A 15,024-nucleotide genomic window follows, 5' to 3' on the forward strand; every position below is an offset into this window, starting at 1 on the left:
TATACAATTAGGGATGAGCCCGAACACCAACTCCCCCCCCCCCCCCCCCCCCGGTTCGGTTCGCAGCAGAAAATGCGAACAGGCAAAATATTTATTTAAACATGCGAACACTGTTAAAGTCTATGGGACGTGAACGTGAAAAATCAAGTGCTAATTGTAAAGGCTTATATGCAAATTTTGCCATTGAGGCTAGGTTCACACCTAAGCGAATTGAGTGCGGTTTCAACCGCATCCAAATCGCAGGACATTTTAAAATACATTGTTTTCAATGAGGCTGGTTCACATATGTGCGATGCATCCGCACTGCGCATTGCCTCCAAACCGCGTGCGGTTTTTATGTCTTGCGGTGCGGCTCAGGTGCGAATTCAGTCCCATTATCTTCTATGGGTACGCATCTAAATCGCAGGTGTGTTGCGGTTTGAACGGAAGTTTTTTTTCCTCCTCCACCACCTCCCCCTTTTCCTAGTTCCTCCTCTGTCTGTTTCATGCTGCTGAGGTGAGTAGCCATGTCCAAAAAACGGAGCAAAAAAGTCACTGCTAAGGTGAAGGACTGTGTGGATTCCGAGGAGCTTATCCGCCTTGTCAGGGAGAACCCACAAATCTATGACACCCGGCATCCTAAATATAAGGACAATGTTTTGAAAAAAACTACCTGGGTTGAAATTACCAAAAGCCTTTTGCCAGAGTGGAGCATGTGCTCATCCCAAGTTCAAGCTGACAAAGGTAAGTTTGATTTATTTTTTCATTCCCTAACTTCTTAAATTATAATTCTAAGTAGACCCCAATAACTACAGTGCATACCGCCCACAAATCCAGAGCAGGCCTTTATCCAAGCATGCATTCTGTGAGGGCATGTAAAGTCTGCTAACCCATACCATGCCACATGTTTTATATCTTGGCATGGTGTTCCTAATGCACCCTGTCCCCGTGTTGCTGGTGGCACGTGACTCATTCCCACACCCTTGGTCATTGTTTGTATGAGTCTGCGTGTGTCTATCACCAAAATATGTAAACTCACTTTACCAAGTATGTTTGCAGATCCTTGGGGGAGTGACTATCTGTATTTGTCATCCTATTATGACGTTATTGGCCATGGTGGTCTTACAAAGACATCATCCTCTGTACAATGACACCCAGCAGAACACACATAACAGTGTCACCAAGCCAATTTTTGGTGTTTTTGTCCAATTGCAGGTAGAGAATAACTTCGGAGTCCTTAATATTCTGCCAAAAGATAACTTTAATATTTTTTTTTCAAGCTGCATTCAAATTACACATAGTGACATTTTTAGCTTAGTATTTTAGGTTTTAATATTTAAAGGGCCATATATTTTAATGACAACACCACATTTTTTGGTTTTAAATTGCCTGCATCTGCCAAGGTAACTCGCCAGCTGGCGATAGAAAGTAATTAAGAAATTGATCTCGAATCAATTTCCCACTGCTAGTGCCCCTAGTCAAACTCCACTGTGCCGCCTCCATGTTATGCATCATGGAATCCTCATAATCAATTCCATCACGTTCTCGCACATAGTTGTGCAGTGCACACGCAGTTTTGACAGCAGAGACAGCATGCTCCAAACTGAGATTGATGGCGGTGTGCAATATTCTCCATTTATTGGCAAGAATTCCAAATGCACACTCTACTACTCGACGTGCCCTAGTGAGCCGATAATTAAATATTCTTTTATCATTGCTCAGCGCTCTACTTGAGAATGGTCGAAGAAGATTTTTACCAAGGGCAAACGCTTCGTCCCCTACAAAAACAAATGGGAGGGCTGGCTCATTTGTTCCGGGCAAGGAGGAATCGTTAGGTAAATCCAGACTATTCGCCCTTATCATTCTCCCAAATGTGGAATGATTAAATACACCAGAATCCGAGCTGCTACCATAAGCACCCACATCAATATAAATGAAATTATATTTGGCATCTACCACTGCCATTAATACAAACGAAAAATATTTTTTATAATTAAAAAACTGACTCCCACTATCAAATGGCCTCAGGATGCGTATGTGCTTGCCATCGATGGCTCCCACACAGTTTGGAAAATTACATCTCTCCCAGAATTCATCTGATATCTTCAACCAATCTTCTTTTGTAGGCTTTTTGAAGACCAATGGTTTTAGTACATTCCATAAAACAAGGCATGTTTCATGTACAATGCCAGATATAGTTGATTTTCCAACCTTGAACTCATAGTGGAGACTTCCAAATGAATTTCCTGTAGCTAGGTACCTTCAACAAATAAGAAATATTAAATAATTATTATCTTCTCTTTTTTACAGTGGTATACATCAAGAATCGTTGGCGAAGCATGCGTGATGCCTTCAAGAAATACAACAAACATCTAAGAGAAGTGAGGAGTGGCTCGGGGGCACCAGCTAGAGTACCCTATATGTATGCAGAGGACCTTGCCTTCTTGAAACCACTCATAGAGATGAGAGAGTAAGTTATCCTCTACATCATCTATGTATCGTGACTATATATTTTGCATTAGTAATGTTTCTCTTTTTTAATAAAAACAGGACCGAAGCAAGTTGGGACGAACAGGATGTCCTGGAGGATCAACCAGAGAGCCAATCTGAGGCCCAATCCGTGCCAGCAGTTTGCATTGATCCAAATGAGGAAATACCTGAAATGCCACTTGGGTCAGATCTATGGGTCACAAACCCAGAGACTGACTCTGGATTGCCTGAGCCTATGCCTGGACCCTCCTCAGCTCCGACAACCATTGCGCGGCCTGCCAAAGTGGCACGTAAGCGAACGCCAGTATCGCAGATGGACATAAGCGAGCGTCTTCTAGAGATGTTACAACAAATGGCTGGAAAGGTGGATGCTTTCTTATGTCCAGCTACAATACTGGCGCTTAATTTTGTACCATTGATCAAAAAAGTTCTACCTGAGAGATATTTAGAAATGCGAACCACAGTAGAACACGTTCTGCAGTCATTTACAGTGCCAAGCGAGCAACATACATTGGAAAGGCCATATGTAACAAAAGAAACAACACACATACACTTACCAATGTCAGGCCAGTACCCAGACCAGGAAACCAACCTTACCCCTATGTTCCTCCATCCTACACTTCAAGCTTTCAGGAGCCAACTTCAATATATGAGGTACAACAGAGGCGAACTCCATATCCCATCCCATCCACAATCCCTTCAATTATGCCACAAACACAAATGCAGGGGATGTATGTGCCACAGCAACATGGGCCTCAGACACATGGGCCACAGCACCATGGGCCTCAGACACATGGGCCACAGCACCATGTGCCTCAGACACATGGGCCTCAGACACATGGGCCTCAGACACATGGGCCTCAGACACATGGGCCACAGCACCATGGCCCACAGCACCATGGCCCACAGCACCATGGCCCACAGCACCATGTGCCACAGCACCATGGCCCACAGCACCATGGCCCACAGCACCATGTGCCACAGCACCATGTGCCACAGCACCATGTGCCACAGCACCATGGCGAGTCTAGCCATGCTTCAAGCACCGAGATTGATGAATCTACCTCAGCAAGTCAATACTCCTCAGACACACCATTATTTCCCAAAACATATCAACATCTCTAAAGTTTACGTTATGCCCACAGTAAACAAGCATGTGTGCATATTTTGAATCAAAGTTTAATCCAGAGGTAAACTTGAAGGCAAAGTTTTTATTTTTTATATTAGTCCAAGCAAATATATGTTGTCTATTTCTTTATTTTTGGGAAAAAAGTAAAAAATAAATATATTTTTGGGCATCTTATGTCTGGTTGTTCATTTCTAAGTACAGATGTTGGATAGTTGAAACCAAAAATGAATACATGCTTCAACATCAATTTGAAAATGCACATAGGTGTGGAAAAGTACCTTAATGTGATTAATAATCTTTGTGCAGGCTGGATGCTTGCTCTGAAGCATGTGTTCTGGCGCTCCAAACTATGGTACGTTAGTCCTAACAATTCATCAAAACTTCAAAAAAAAAAAAAAAATTCTTTAAAAATTTAATATGGAACAATGGAGAAAGAAAATGTTTAGCAAAATTAACTAAAAAATCACCTGGTTATTGACATGCGTGTATAATTAAAAAACTTGTCCTCATGCCCACGGAGATCTTCATATAATATCATGAACTGCCCTCTTTCATCCCTATTTGCAATGATAGGATGAACCCAGTATCTTCTTCTTCTACTCCTCCTTCTCCTCCTTTCAACTTCCAGCAAGATTGCTGCTGTTGCAGCAACAACTGTAGGCATGATCATGGGCAGGGCAGCACACATTTCTTCTGAAATCCAAATCCTATTCCACACTATACTGAATGCTCGTGAAAAAGGAAGAGTCCAAGAAAGGTCACTCCCTTTTATTACCTACATCATCACACAGCTAACAATGATTGGCCCTCACCAAAAACGCAGCTCAGATAATTATTTCTTCTAAATCGCACCCGATCCGCAGCTAAACCGCAGTTGATCCGCAGAACACCCTCTAGAGAAATTCGCAACGGGAACGCAGCTCAAAAACGCAACGCACTAGTGTGATTCCGGCCTAAAAGTGTTTTGGGGACCCAGATCCTACCCCAGGGACATGTATCGATGCAAAAAAAAGTTTTAAAAACAACCTTTTTTTCGGGAGAAGTGATTTTAATAATGCTTAATGTGAAACAATAAAAATACATTTAAATATTGTGCCTAGGGGTGGCTATAGTATGCCTGTAAAGTGGCACAGTTTTCCCGTGTTCAGAACAATACCACAGCAAAATAACATTTCTAAAGGAAAAAGGTAATTTAAAACTGCTTGCTGGTGTAACGTATTGTCGGGGCAATATAGATGAAAATCATTGAGAAAAATGGCTTGGGTACCCCCCCCCCCCTCAGTCTGGTCTGGTATGGTATGGATATAATTTTTTTTATGCCGTGGGGGTCCCCCAGGCACTATATACTCTGAACAGCACTATATATACTATACGGTCTGCCCTATATACTCTGAGAAAATTGAGCCTTAGGTGTTGTGGTAACAGAACACTGTAAGCCCTCACAGTTACTCTTAGTGAGCGCAGGAATTGACCCTGCTTTGAAATACCATATCAAAAATTGTAATTACATGCCTCCTGCTTAAACAGGGGCAAAGAAAATTTGACCTTTGGTGGTGGTGGTGGTGCCACAACACTGTAAGCCCTCACAGTTACTCTTGGTGGGTGCAGGAATGGGCCCTGCTGTGAAATATATCAGTAATTGTAATTACATGCCCCTGTTAAACAGGGGCAGAAAAAATGGGCCTTGGGTGGTGGTGCTGGTGCCACAACACTGTAACCCCTCACAAATACTCTTGTTGGATGCAGGAACAGGCACTGCTATGAAATATTATATCAAACATTTTAATTACATGCCCCTGTTAAACAGGGGCAGAAAAATTTAACCTTTGGTGGTGGTGGTGATGGTGCCACAAAACTGTAAGCCCTCACAGTTACTCTTGGTGGGCGCATTAACGGCCCCTGCTGTGAAATATTATATCAAGAATTGTAATTACATGCCCCTTTTAAACTTTAAACTGGACCATAGGCAGTGGGGTAGTGCCCTAAACCAAAAATATTCTTAGAAGCTAGCATCATCAACATTGAGGAGGAATAGGATAGTCATTCAGCATAGGCAGACTTCAAGGGATCCCATATCCATAGAAAATTCAATCAGTTACATCAGCATCAGGTGCTTAGTAGCTGCTGATCCAAGACTGATTAATTTTTATGAATGTGAGCCTATCACGGAGTCTGTGGACAGGAGCATGCTATGATCTGTTACAAACCCTCCAGCAGCACTGAATGTGCATTCAGAAAGAACGCTGGATGCAGGACAGTCAGTAGCTCAATTGCATATTGAGCAAGCTCTGGCCAGTGGTCCATCCTCAAAACCCAGTAACACAGTGGATGCTCTATTGGAAAGGTTTCCAAGTCTGCTCTTGCCCCTAGATATTTCTGCACCTAGTAATGCAGACACGATCAGACCTTGGCACTCAGGAATGAAAAATTGTCTAAAGGCATCGGTCAGCCGACCACCTTCTCCACTGCTCTTTCTCTCACGGAACAAAGCCTCAGCAACACGTTGTCCAGCACCAGGAAATTGTAACCTCCCAGGGTATGGAAATGCATTGCACAAACCTTTCTTTAAGGCCTCCTGAAGATGTTTCATCCTCTGCTCCCTCTGCAAAGGCAGGATGAGTTCTGCAACCTTACCCTTGTAACATGGATCAAGAAGGGTTGCCAGCCAGTAATGATACCTCTCCTTGATACCACGAATCCTAGGGTCCTTTTGCAGGCTTTGCAGAATCTGGGAGGCCATGCAGCGGAAGTTTGCAGAGGCATTCGATTCAAAGTCCTCTGGGTCACTAAGATCACATGATCCATAACAATCTTCTCCCAGCCACGTACAACTCCTTGGGTTTCTGGGGACTGAAAACCATCTCTTTAAGACTGTTGCTGAGTATTATCCTCCACGTCCATGCTGACACAGTCCTCGTCATCCTCCTCCTCTTCCTGTGTGTTTGGCGGGCCCGCAGGAATACTATCTGGATAAAGGAGGCCTTGAGAGGTAAGGAAGTCCTCCTCTTCCTCCCACTGTTCTGCCTCAAGTGCCCTGTCCATTATTCCATGAAGCGTGTGCTCCAACAGGAAGACAGGAGAGACAGTATGTTGCTGCTCACCATCCTCATGGCCTGCTTCAATGATGACAGGACAGTGCATGCATCCTTGATCAGTAGCCACTGGAGTTGCGAAAAAAAAGGTCAACCTCCCCTGACACTGTCCTGGTGCCATACTCACACAGGTACTCATTGATGGCCCTCTGCTGCATGTGCAGCCGATGCAGCATTGCCAACGTTGAGTTTCACCTGGTGTCACAAATGAGGCGGTTGGTGGGCAGGTTGCATTCCCTTTGAATGTCAACCAGCTGAGCACTGCACTGGCATTGTATGACCGGCAGAAATGACCACAGACTTTTATGGCCTGCCTCAGGAGATCCTGTAAGCCTGGGTACCTGATCAACCATCAACCATCAAATTCAGGACGTGAGCCAAACATGGAACATGGGTCACGTGTCCCTGTCAGAGGACGGAGACAAGGTTGGTTCCATTGTCACATACAACCATTCCTGGCTGAAGCTGGCATGGCATCACCTACCTCTGAGCTTGCCCCTGCAGAGCTGACATAATCTCTGCCCCAGATGTTGCTCCTATCCCCTAAGCAGAGTGCTTGCGTAGCCTCTTGAACGCTTACGGAGCACCTCTGTTTCAGAGGACAAATCTGCAGAAGAGGCCATAGAGGAAGAAGACGAGGAGGAGGTGGAGGAGAGAGCTGTGGCAGAATCACCATTAGCATTTTGTGGGCATGGTGGCGGAACAAGCTCCAACAATACTGAACCCTGTCCTGCATCATTCCCAGCTGCCAGCAGAATTACCCAGTGCGCCATGAAGGAAAGGTAAAGTCCCTGCCCATGCCTGCTGGACCATGAGTGAACCTTACTGCTGACCGCCCTGTCCACAAAGGCCAAAACATTGTCTGAGGTACCGCACATTACACAAAATTCCCGAAAGGAGGCATAGTCTACCAGCTGAAAAGGCAGCAGTTGCAGTGCTAGCAATTTGGCTGCTAGCAAGCTAGCATTCAGACGCTGAGCATGTGGATGGCTGGGACCAAATTTCTTTTTACGGTTTAGCAACTGGGGTAGGAAATTTTGCCTGCTAAAATCAGATGGTGGTGTACTGCTAGCAGATTGGCTGCAAGTACTTGGGACACCTATTGCTATACCTTCATTGCTCTCAGTGCAGGTTTTTGAGAGAACTGGAGGTATAGCGGGATTGGAGACCAGAAACATAGTAGCAACTGCACTACGGCTGCACTGTATTGTGTACTGTGTACACCACCAGAAAAGTAGTAGCAACTGCACTACGGCTGCACTGTATTGTGTACTGTGTACACCACCAGAAGTGTAGTAGCAACTGTACTACGGCCGCACTGTACTGTGTACACCACCAGAAGTGTAGTAGCAACTGCACTACTACTGCACTGTATTGTGTACTGTGTACACCACCAGAAGTGTAGTAGCAACTGTACTACGGCCGCACTGTACTGTGTACACCACCAGAAGTGTAGTAGCAACTGCACTACAACTGCACTGTATTGTGTACTGTGTACACCACCAGAAGTGTAGTAGGAACTGCACTATGGCTGCACTGTATTGTGTACTGTGTACACCACCAGAAAAGTAGTAGCAACTACACTACGGCTGCACTGTATTGTGTACTGTGTACACCACCAGAAAAGTAGTAGCAACTGCACTACGGCTGCACTGTATTGTGTACTGTGCATACCACAAGAAGTGTAGTAGCAACTGCACTACGGCTGCACTGTACTGTGTACACCACCAGAGTTGTAGTAGCAACTGCACTACTACTGCACTGTATTGTGTACTGTGTACACCACCAGAAATGTAGTAGAAACTGCACTATGGCTGCACTGTATTGTGTACTGTGTACACCACCAGAAAAGTAGTAGCAACTGCACTACGGCTGCACTGTACTGTGTACACTACCACAAGTGTAATAGCAACTGAACTACGGCTGCACTGTATTGTGTACTGTGTACACCACCAGAAGTGTAGTAAAAACAGTACACCACGGAATGCACTGTAGATATAGGCTTCACTGGATGCAGAATATATATATATATATATATATATATATATACTAGGCTGTGTGTGTATGTATATATATATATATATATATATATATATATATATATATATATATATAAATCAAATACACTGCCACAAACTGAATAACCTGCCTGCTTAATCTAAATCAAACTATCTCTCTGTCCACACCAACAACACTACACAGGGCCGCCTTGTAGGCAGCCTTATATAGTGTGGGGCGTGGACTTAGTCCCCTTGAGCCATGATTGGCCAGAGGCACCCTGTCTTTGGCCAATTATGGCTCTCTTAGCAGAGGGCACTGGGATTGGCTGAAGCATGCAGATCAGGTGCATGCTTTGGCCAATCATCATACAGCAATGCACTGCGATCTTGCAGTGCATTACAGGGCATTCCGCGGCACTAAAATTTGCCGTGAATGCCCCATAATGTTTGTTCTTCGGCGAAAGGGCGAACACCCGGTGTTCGAGTAGAACTTATGTTCGACCCGAACATCGAGCTCATCCCTATTTACAATGCTTAGTGCCTAACTAGTGGCTTTTATCTCACGTATTACTAGGGTTGTCCCGATACCGATACTAGTATCGGTATCGGGACCGATACCAAGCATTTGCCCGAGTACTTGTACTCGGGCAAATGCTCCTGATGCTTTACCCGATACTTGTCCTGTGTCCTCCTCCAGCCCCCCCTCCCTTTTTATGCAGTCTCTCAACCTCTGTGCCCCCCGCCGCTGTTTCCTTCTCCCTCTGTGCCCCCCGCCGCTGTTTCCTTCTCCCTCCGTGCCCCCGCCGCTGTTTCCTTCTCCCTCCTGTCCCCCGCCGCTGTTTCCTCCTCTCCCCCGTGCCCCCCCTGCTGTTTCCTTCTCTCCTCCGTGACCCCCGATGTTTCCTCCTCTCCCTCCGTGCGTCCCGATGTTTCCTTCTCTCCCCCGTGCCCCCCCGCGGTTTCCTTCTCTCCCCAGTGCGTCCTGTTGTTTCCTTCTCTCCCCCGTGCGTCCCGATGTTTCCTTCTCTCCCCCCGTGCGTCCCCCGCTGTTTCCGTCTCTCCCCTGTGCCCCCCCCCCCGGAACTGTCAGGATGGAGAGCGGCGGTAGGAGCCGGTAAACCCGGCTCCTTACTGTTCCGAATGGACAGAGTCAGCGATGACTCTGTCCATTCACAGAACTGAATCATCGTAACCTGTTGATTACAATGTTTCAGTTTATGAATGAAGAGAAGACGCTGTCTTCTCTGCATTCATTTTCAGCGCAGCTGATGCTGCTGAGAAAGGGACAGGGGAATCTGTTTCCCTAGTCCCTTTCTCTGTCTCAAAGGGGAGATGTCAGAGGTCTGTTAAGACCCCTGATATCTCACCAAAGCCCCCCCAACAGGGTTGATTAAAAAATAAAATAAAAATTGCAATAAATAAAAAAATAAATAAAAAAAAATGTAAATGGTAATAAAAAATTCAAAAACACACTGACAATCCACTACCACCCCTCTAAAAAAAATAAAAAATAAAACGCCACTGTAAAAAATAAAAATAAAATAAAAAAAAGTAAAAAAAAAAACAAACAAAAGAAAAAAAACGCCACTGTCACATCACATTAAAAAAAAAAAAGTATCGGTATTCGGTATCGGCGAGTACTTGAAAAAAAGTATCGGTACTTGTACTCGGTCCTAAAAAAGTGGTATCGGGACAACCCTAGTTATTACAGTCTATCTATAGTTTTAGTGTAAACTTGTATTTTGGGTAACCTCTCCTCTTCATTAGAAATGCATGGGTCTAAGTCTTGGTTTAAAAAAAAGACAAAGAGCAGATTCATAAATTGCTGTTCTCCTTACTTATCAATACACCCTCATTTGGATCAACAATGTATTCTCCGTTGCAGAAGTAACTTCTTTTTTTCTTCCATTTTTCACTGTTATATGTCTTTAGTAGTTTCTGTTGCTATCACAACTGTATAATTTGGCATGCGAATCTATAAGATATTTTACTTGGCATTTTATATGTTTTTTTACATTGTATTTCTCATGCATATGCTTTCCTTTTACATCTAAAAATACACAAAAAAGAACAAAGAATAATGCAACTATAAAAAGACAATCAGAGTGATGAAATGTCACCAGCACATCAATGATTCCTCAAAAGGGTCCAAAGCTTTAACTTTAAGGTCACATGGTACACATACAATAAAGTTTTGGAGCCACGCAGAGCTTCTTCGTCAGGCAAGGTCACTAGATGGAACTGACGACCAATAGGAAGTGGACCTTCGCTTTAAAACTTGCCCTTTTAAAATTCCCTTTGATTTAGCCATATTGGCAGGAAGTATTATACTTAATCAAGAAAATCAGTAGGGCTGAGATAGGGCAAGACCCTTGCCAATGTTTGTTCCATGTGATGGGAGACTCAAGGAAAAACTATAAAGTAACAATTACTCCATTCTTGTTAAATGCAGCAAAGGCATTAATCCCGAAGCAATGGAAATAAAAGAAAATACAGATGATAAATGATTGGTTGGTGTGTTATTTAGTAGATGTTTAATAGTAAAGTTGGGGTGGACTCGCAAGCCACCTTGTTGATATTGTCCCTTTCCTTGAGATGGAGACAACGTCACACCCTTTTTTCCAGACCGGTAGCCTGGAATGGGCTTTGTCCCAACTAATTGTTTATGTGCTTTTCTGTTTGCACCATGTACTGGATTGTAGGTACTTTTTTCCTTATTTTTTTCTCTTATTTTATGTTCTTTTTTTTTCTTATTTAGTTGCTTTTTTTTATTATTTTTTGTCCCTATCTCCGTGACCATGCTAATGGATCGACATCGGAATTCTCGCCTCCGATATCAAGATAGCTGCATTATACAGGTATTAAATGTCTAGGATTTCTCAATCTAAATATTCTATATTAACGCATAACGTACAAGGGTTTAACTCGCCCCTAAAAAGGAATAAGGCATTCCATTACTACCATAGACAGAAGGCGGATGTCCTGATGTTACAGGAAACCAGTTTTTCCAAAGAATCTGCTCCTAAGTATCTTAGTGCTCATTATCCACAATTTTATTTATCGTCAGGCGAGGAGAAAAAAAGAGGGGTGGCTATATGTTTCTCACGCAATATGCCTTTTACTTCTACTTCCGTCATTAGAGACGACATGGGCAGATATGTTCTGGTGGTGGGTCATATTAATGACCAACCGGTCTCGTTCATTTCGCATTATGCTCCCAACTCTAACCAATTGGAGTTTTTTTTTACTATGCTCTCGAAACTACTTCCATTGGTGCAGGGTCAACTTCTTTTAGGTGGGGACAGCAATTTGCCACTGGACCAAATGCTCGATAAATCCTCTCCTGATAGGCCTCAATTAAAACATGTGCCTAAAAACAGTATTAAATTTGCACAATTGCTTCATAGTAATGATCTGATCGATGCCTGGAGGGAGAATAACCCCTCTGCTAGAGATTATTCCCACTTCTCACATGTGCATGGCACTTATTCGCGAATTGACCATATATTTGTGAATTCGGCACTGGTTCCTTTTGTGAATTCGGCTAAGATTCTGTCAACGCCATGGTCGGATCATGATCCGGTACTAATGTCTCTTTCCAATTTATGGAGACGGCCGGGCCCATCCCCCTGGCGTCTCAATGCGTCTTTGCTGAGTGATCTTATTGTAGTGGTAGAAGTGGAAAAAGAAATACGAAATTTTTTCAGTGAAAACTTACCTCAAGACACTTCACCGATCATTAACTGGGCAGCCCATAAATCTGCCATTCGTGGTAAACTGATTCAAGTAGCGTCCAGAATAAAAAAAGCTAGGAACATGGTGATTTCGGATAAAGAAAAAATGTTACTTGATCTACTATCTGAACAGAAAAATTCTCCACAGATTGATATTAGACCTAAAATCGATGAGGCTAGGTTGTCACTAAATTTAAGTCTAACCACATGGGCGGAAAAAAGTTTGAGGTGGACTCGCCATAAATTCTACACAATGGGGGATAAACCTACTAGATTATTGGCTAGGAAATTGGTCCCTCGCTCTTATACTCCAGCATTGCCCAAGCTTAGAATTTGTAATGGGAATCCAACCCAAAATCCTAAACTCATTTTGAACGAGTTTAGGAATTTTTACTTGACTTTATATAGTAAGCCAGCGACTTTTGACCGAGACATGGCGGACCGTTTTCTTGACCAAATTTCTTTGCCCAAACTGGCGCGGGAACACTCGGAGCTGATGGACCGTGAATTTTCTGAAGACGAGATAGGTTCAGCGATAAAATGTATAAATCCCTCTAAAGCCCCAGGCCCCGATGGGTTTTCTGGTCACTATTATCATAAATTCAGGGAAGTCTTGATCCCCCATCTATGTAATTTTTTTAATGCTATTAGACGTGGAGATCCCCTTCCTACCCAGGAGAACAAGGCTTATATACATATTATCCCTAAAGCGGGTAAAGACCTGGGACTCTGTGCTAACTATCGCCCTATTTCTTTAATTAACTCGGACTTGAAAATAATGACAAAAATTTTGGCCTCGAGACTTAATTCTTTTTTGGTTCAATATATACACCCAGACCAGGCGGGATTTGTCCCGGGTAGACAGACTACCGATCAAATTAGAAGGGTTATAGATGTTATATCTGCGGTCCATTCTAATTGGGATGCTGGGGGACCACGGAAGGGCATGCTTTTGTCAATTGATATGCACAAGGCATTCGATTCCCTATCTTGGGATTATCTTTTCTATATTTTACATAAATTTGGTTTTGAGTCACGATTTTTGACTATTCTTCAAATGCTGTATAACTCCCCTTCGGCATCCTTGATGGTTGGTGGATATTCCTCCGATCCCATTCTGATTCATAGGGGAACGAGACAGGGTTGTCCTTTGTCGCCACTACTCTTTGTCCTGGCCCTGGAACCACTAGCAATCAAAATTCGATCTTCTCCAGATATTTTGGGTATTAAATGTGGTATCAGTGAGCATAAATGTGTCCTTTTTGCAGATGACATCCTAATGCTGATATCTTCACCAATCACTACTCTTCCAAATTTGAATATTATTCTTGCATTATTTTCCTCTATTTCTGGTCTAACTGTTAATCAGGAAAAATCTCAAGCCTTGAATATTTCATTGGACGATGCCACGATCTCCTCACTTAAGCAATCATTCTCCTTTAATTGGCATACGGATTCCCTCCCATATTTGGGGATCAACATCACTCCATCAATACGCACGTTGTATTCCCAGAACTACCCTGCTCTATTTAAAAAACTTAATGCTGATTTGGACAAATGGTTATTTCATCCACCGTCATGGCTGGGTAGATTATTTTCTATCAAGATGAATATCCTCCCAAAATTATTATACTATTTCCGCTCACTTCCGGTGGCATTAGTTCAATCAGACCTCAAAGCTTTTCAATCCAGAGTTATTTCGTATATATGGGGGAATAAGAAACCTAGAGTAGATAAACATACCCTACTTACTCCCAAGGCTTATGGGGGTCTGGGCGCTCCTGATTTGATCAAATATTACTATGCTGCAATACTGGCACAATTGACTAGATCACACTCTTCACGCCCCGGTCCTATCTGGATGGAATTGGAAAGCCACGCATGTAGAGGTATGTCTTTATCACACATGCTTTGGTTGCCACCTGGTGATAGGCCGCCGATATTATGCCCAACTTTATCGCTATCTCTTAATATCTGGGATAGATTGTCCAGAACATATAAATTTAGATCTCTTCACTCCCCGATGGCGCCTATTTTTGGGAACAGAAAATTTGCCCTGGGGCTTGTTCACAATAATTTTGAATGGTGGAAAAATAAAGGTCTGATACGCATTGCAGACGTCTGTGATACTGGTGGAATGCTACGTTATAATATCCTGGAGGAACGTTTTCATATTCCAATTTCTGAAAGATGTAATTATGATCTAATAAAACGTTTTTTGGAAACCTTGCCATGTGATTCCAATTTAACGTCACTGTCAAAAATGGAATATTTATGTCGTAAATTTGACAGTATGCAAGGTCTTATTTCAAATATTTACTCTATTTTGACAGCTTCTTCAGTTAGATTGAAATATATGGTAAAATGGGATGAGGATATCCAGGAAAGTATTGAGCTTTCGGACTGGTTAAAATTGGCTCAGGGAGCTTCACGTTCGCTTATGAACACTTCAATAATTGAAGCAAATTACAAAATACTCTTGAGGTGGTACATGGTTCCCTTTAGACTGGCTTCCTTTGTACCTGATGCTTCTCCTCTTTGCTTCCGTGGATGTGGACTTGAGGGAACAATGTACCACATATGGTGGAAATGCCCCAGAG

The 15,024-nt window shown here is 43.1% G+C and overlaps 1 protein-coding gene across 1 annotated transcript; it reads right to left on the bottom strand.

The window, feature by feature from the left end:
• Nucleotides 1-1,220: 1,220 nt before the first annotated feature.
• LOC120929441 (protein ANTAGONIST OF LIKE HETEROCHROMATIN PROTEIN 1-like) lies at nt 1,221-4,522 on the bottom strand. Its single transcript, XM_040340866.1, has 3 exons — nt 4,066-4,522; nt 3,877-3,978; nt 1,221-2,239 (listed from the first exon to the last, which is right to left on the bottom strand). The coding sequence occupies exons 1-3, from the start codon at nt 4,284-4,286 to the stop codon at nt 1,360-1,362; spliced, it is 1,203 nt and encodes a 400-aa protein (XP_040196800.1). The 5' UTR covers nt 4,287-4,522; the 3' UTR covers nt 1,221-1,359.
• Nucleotides 4,523-15,024: the final 10,502 nt, after the last annotated feature.

Source organism: Rana temporaria, chromosome 2 (assembly GCF_905171775.1).
Source record: "Rana temporaria chromosome 2, aRanTem1.1, whole genome shotgun sequence".
NCBI classification, from domain to species: Eukaryota; Metazoa; Chordata; class Amphibia; order Anura; family Ranidae; genus Rana; species Rana temporaria.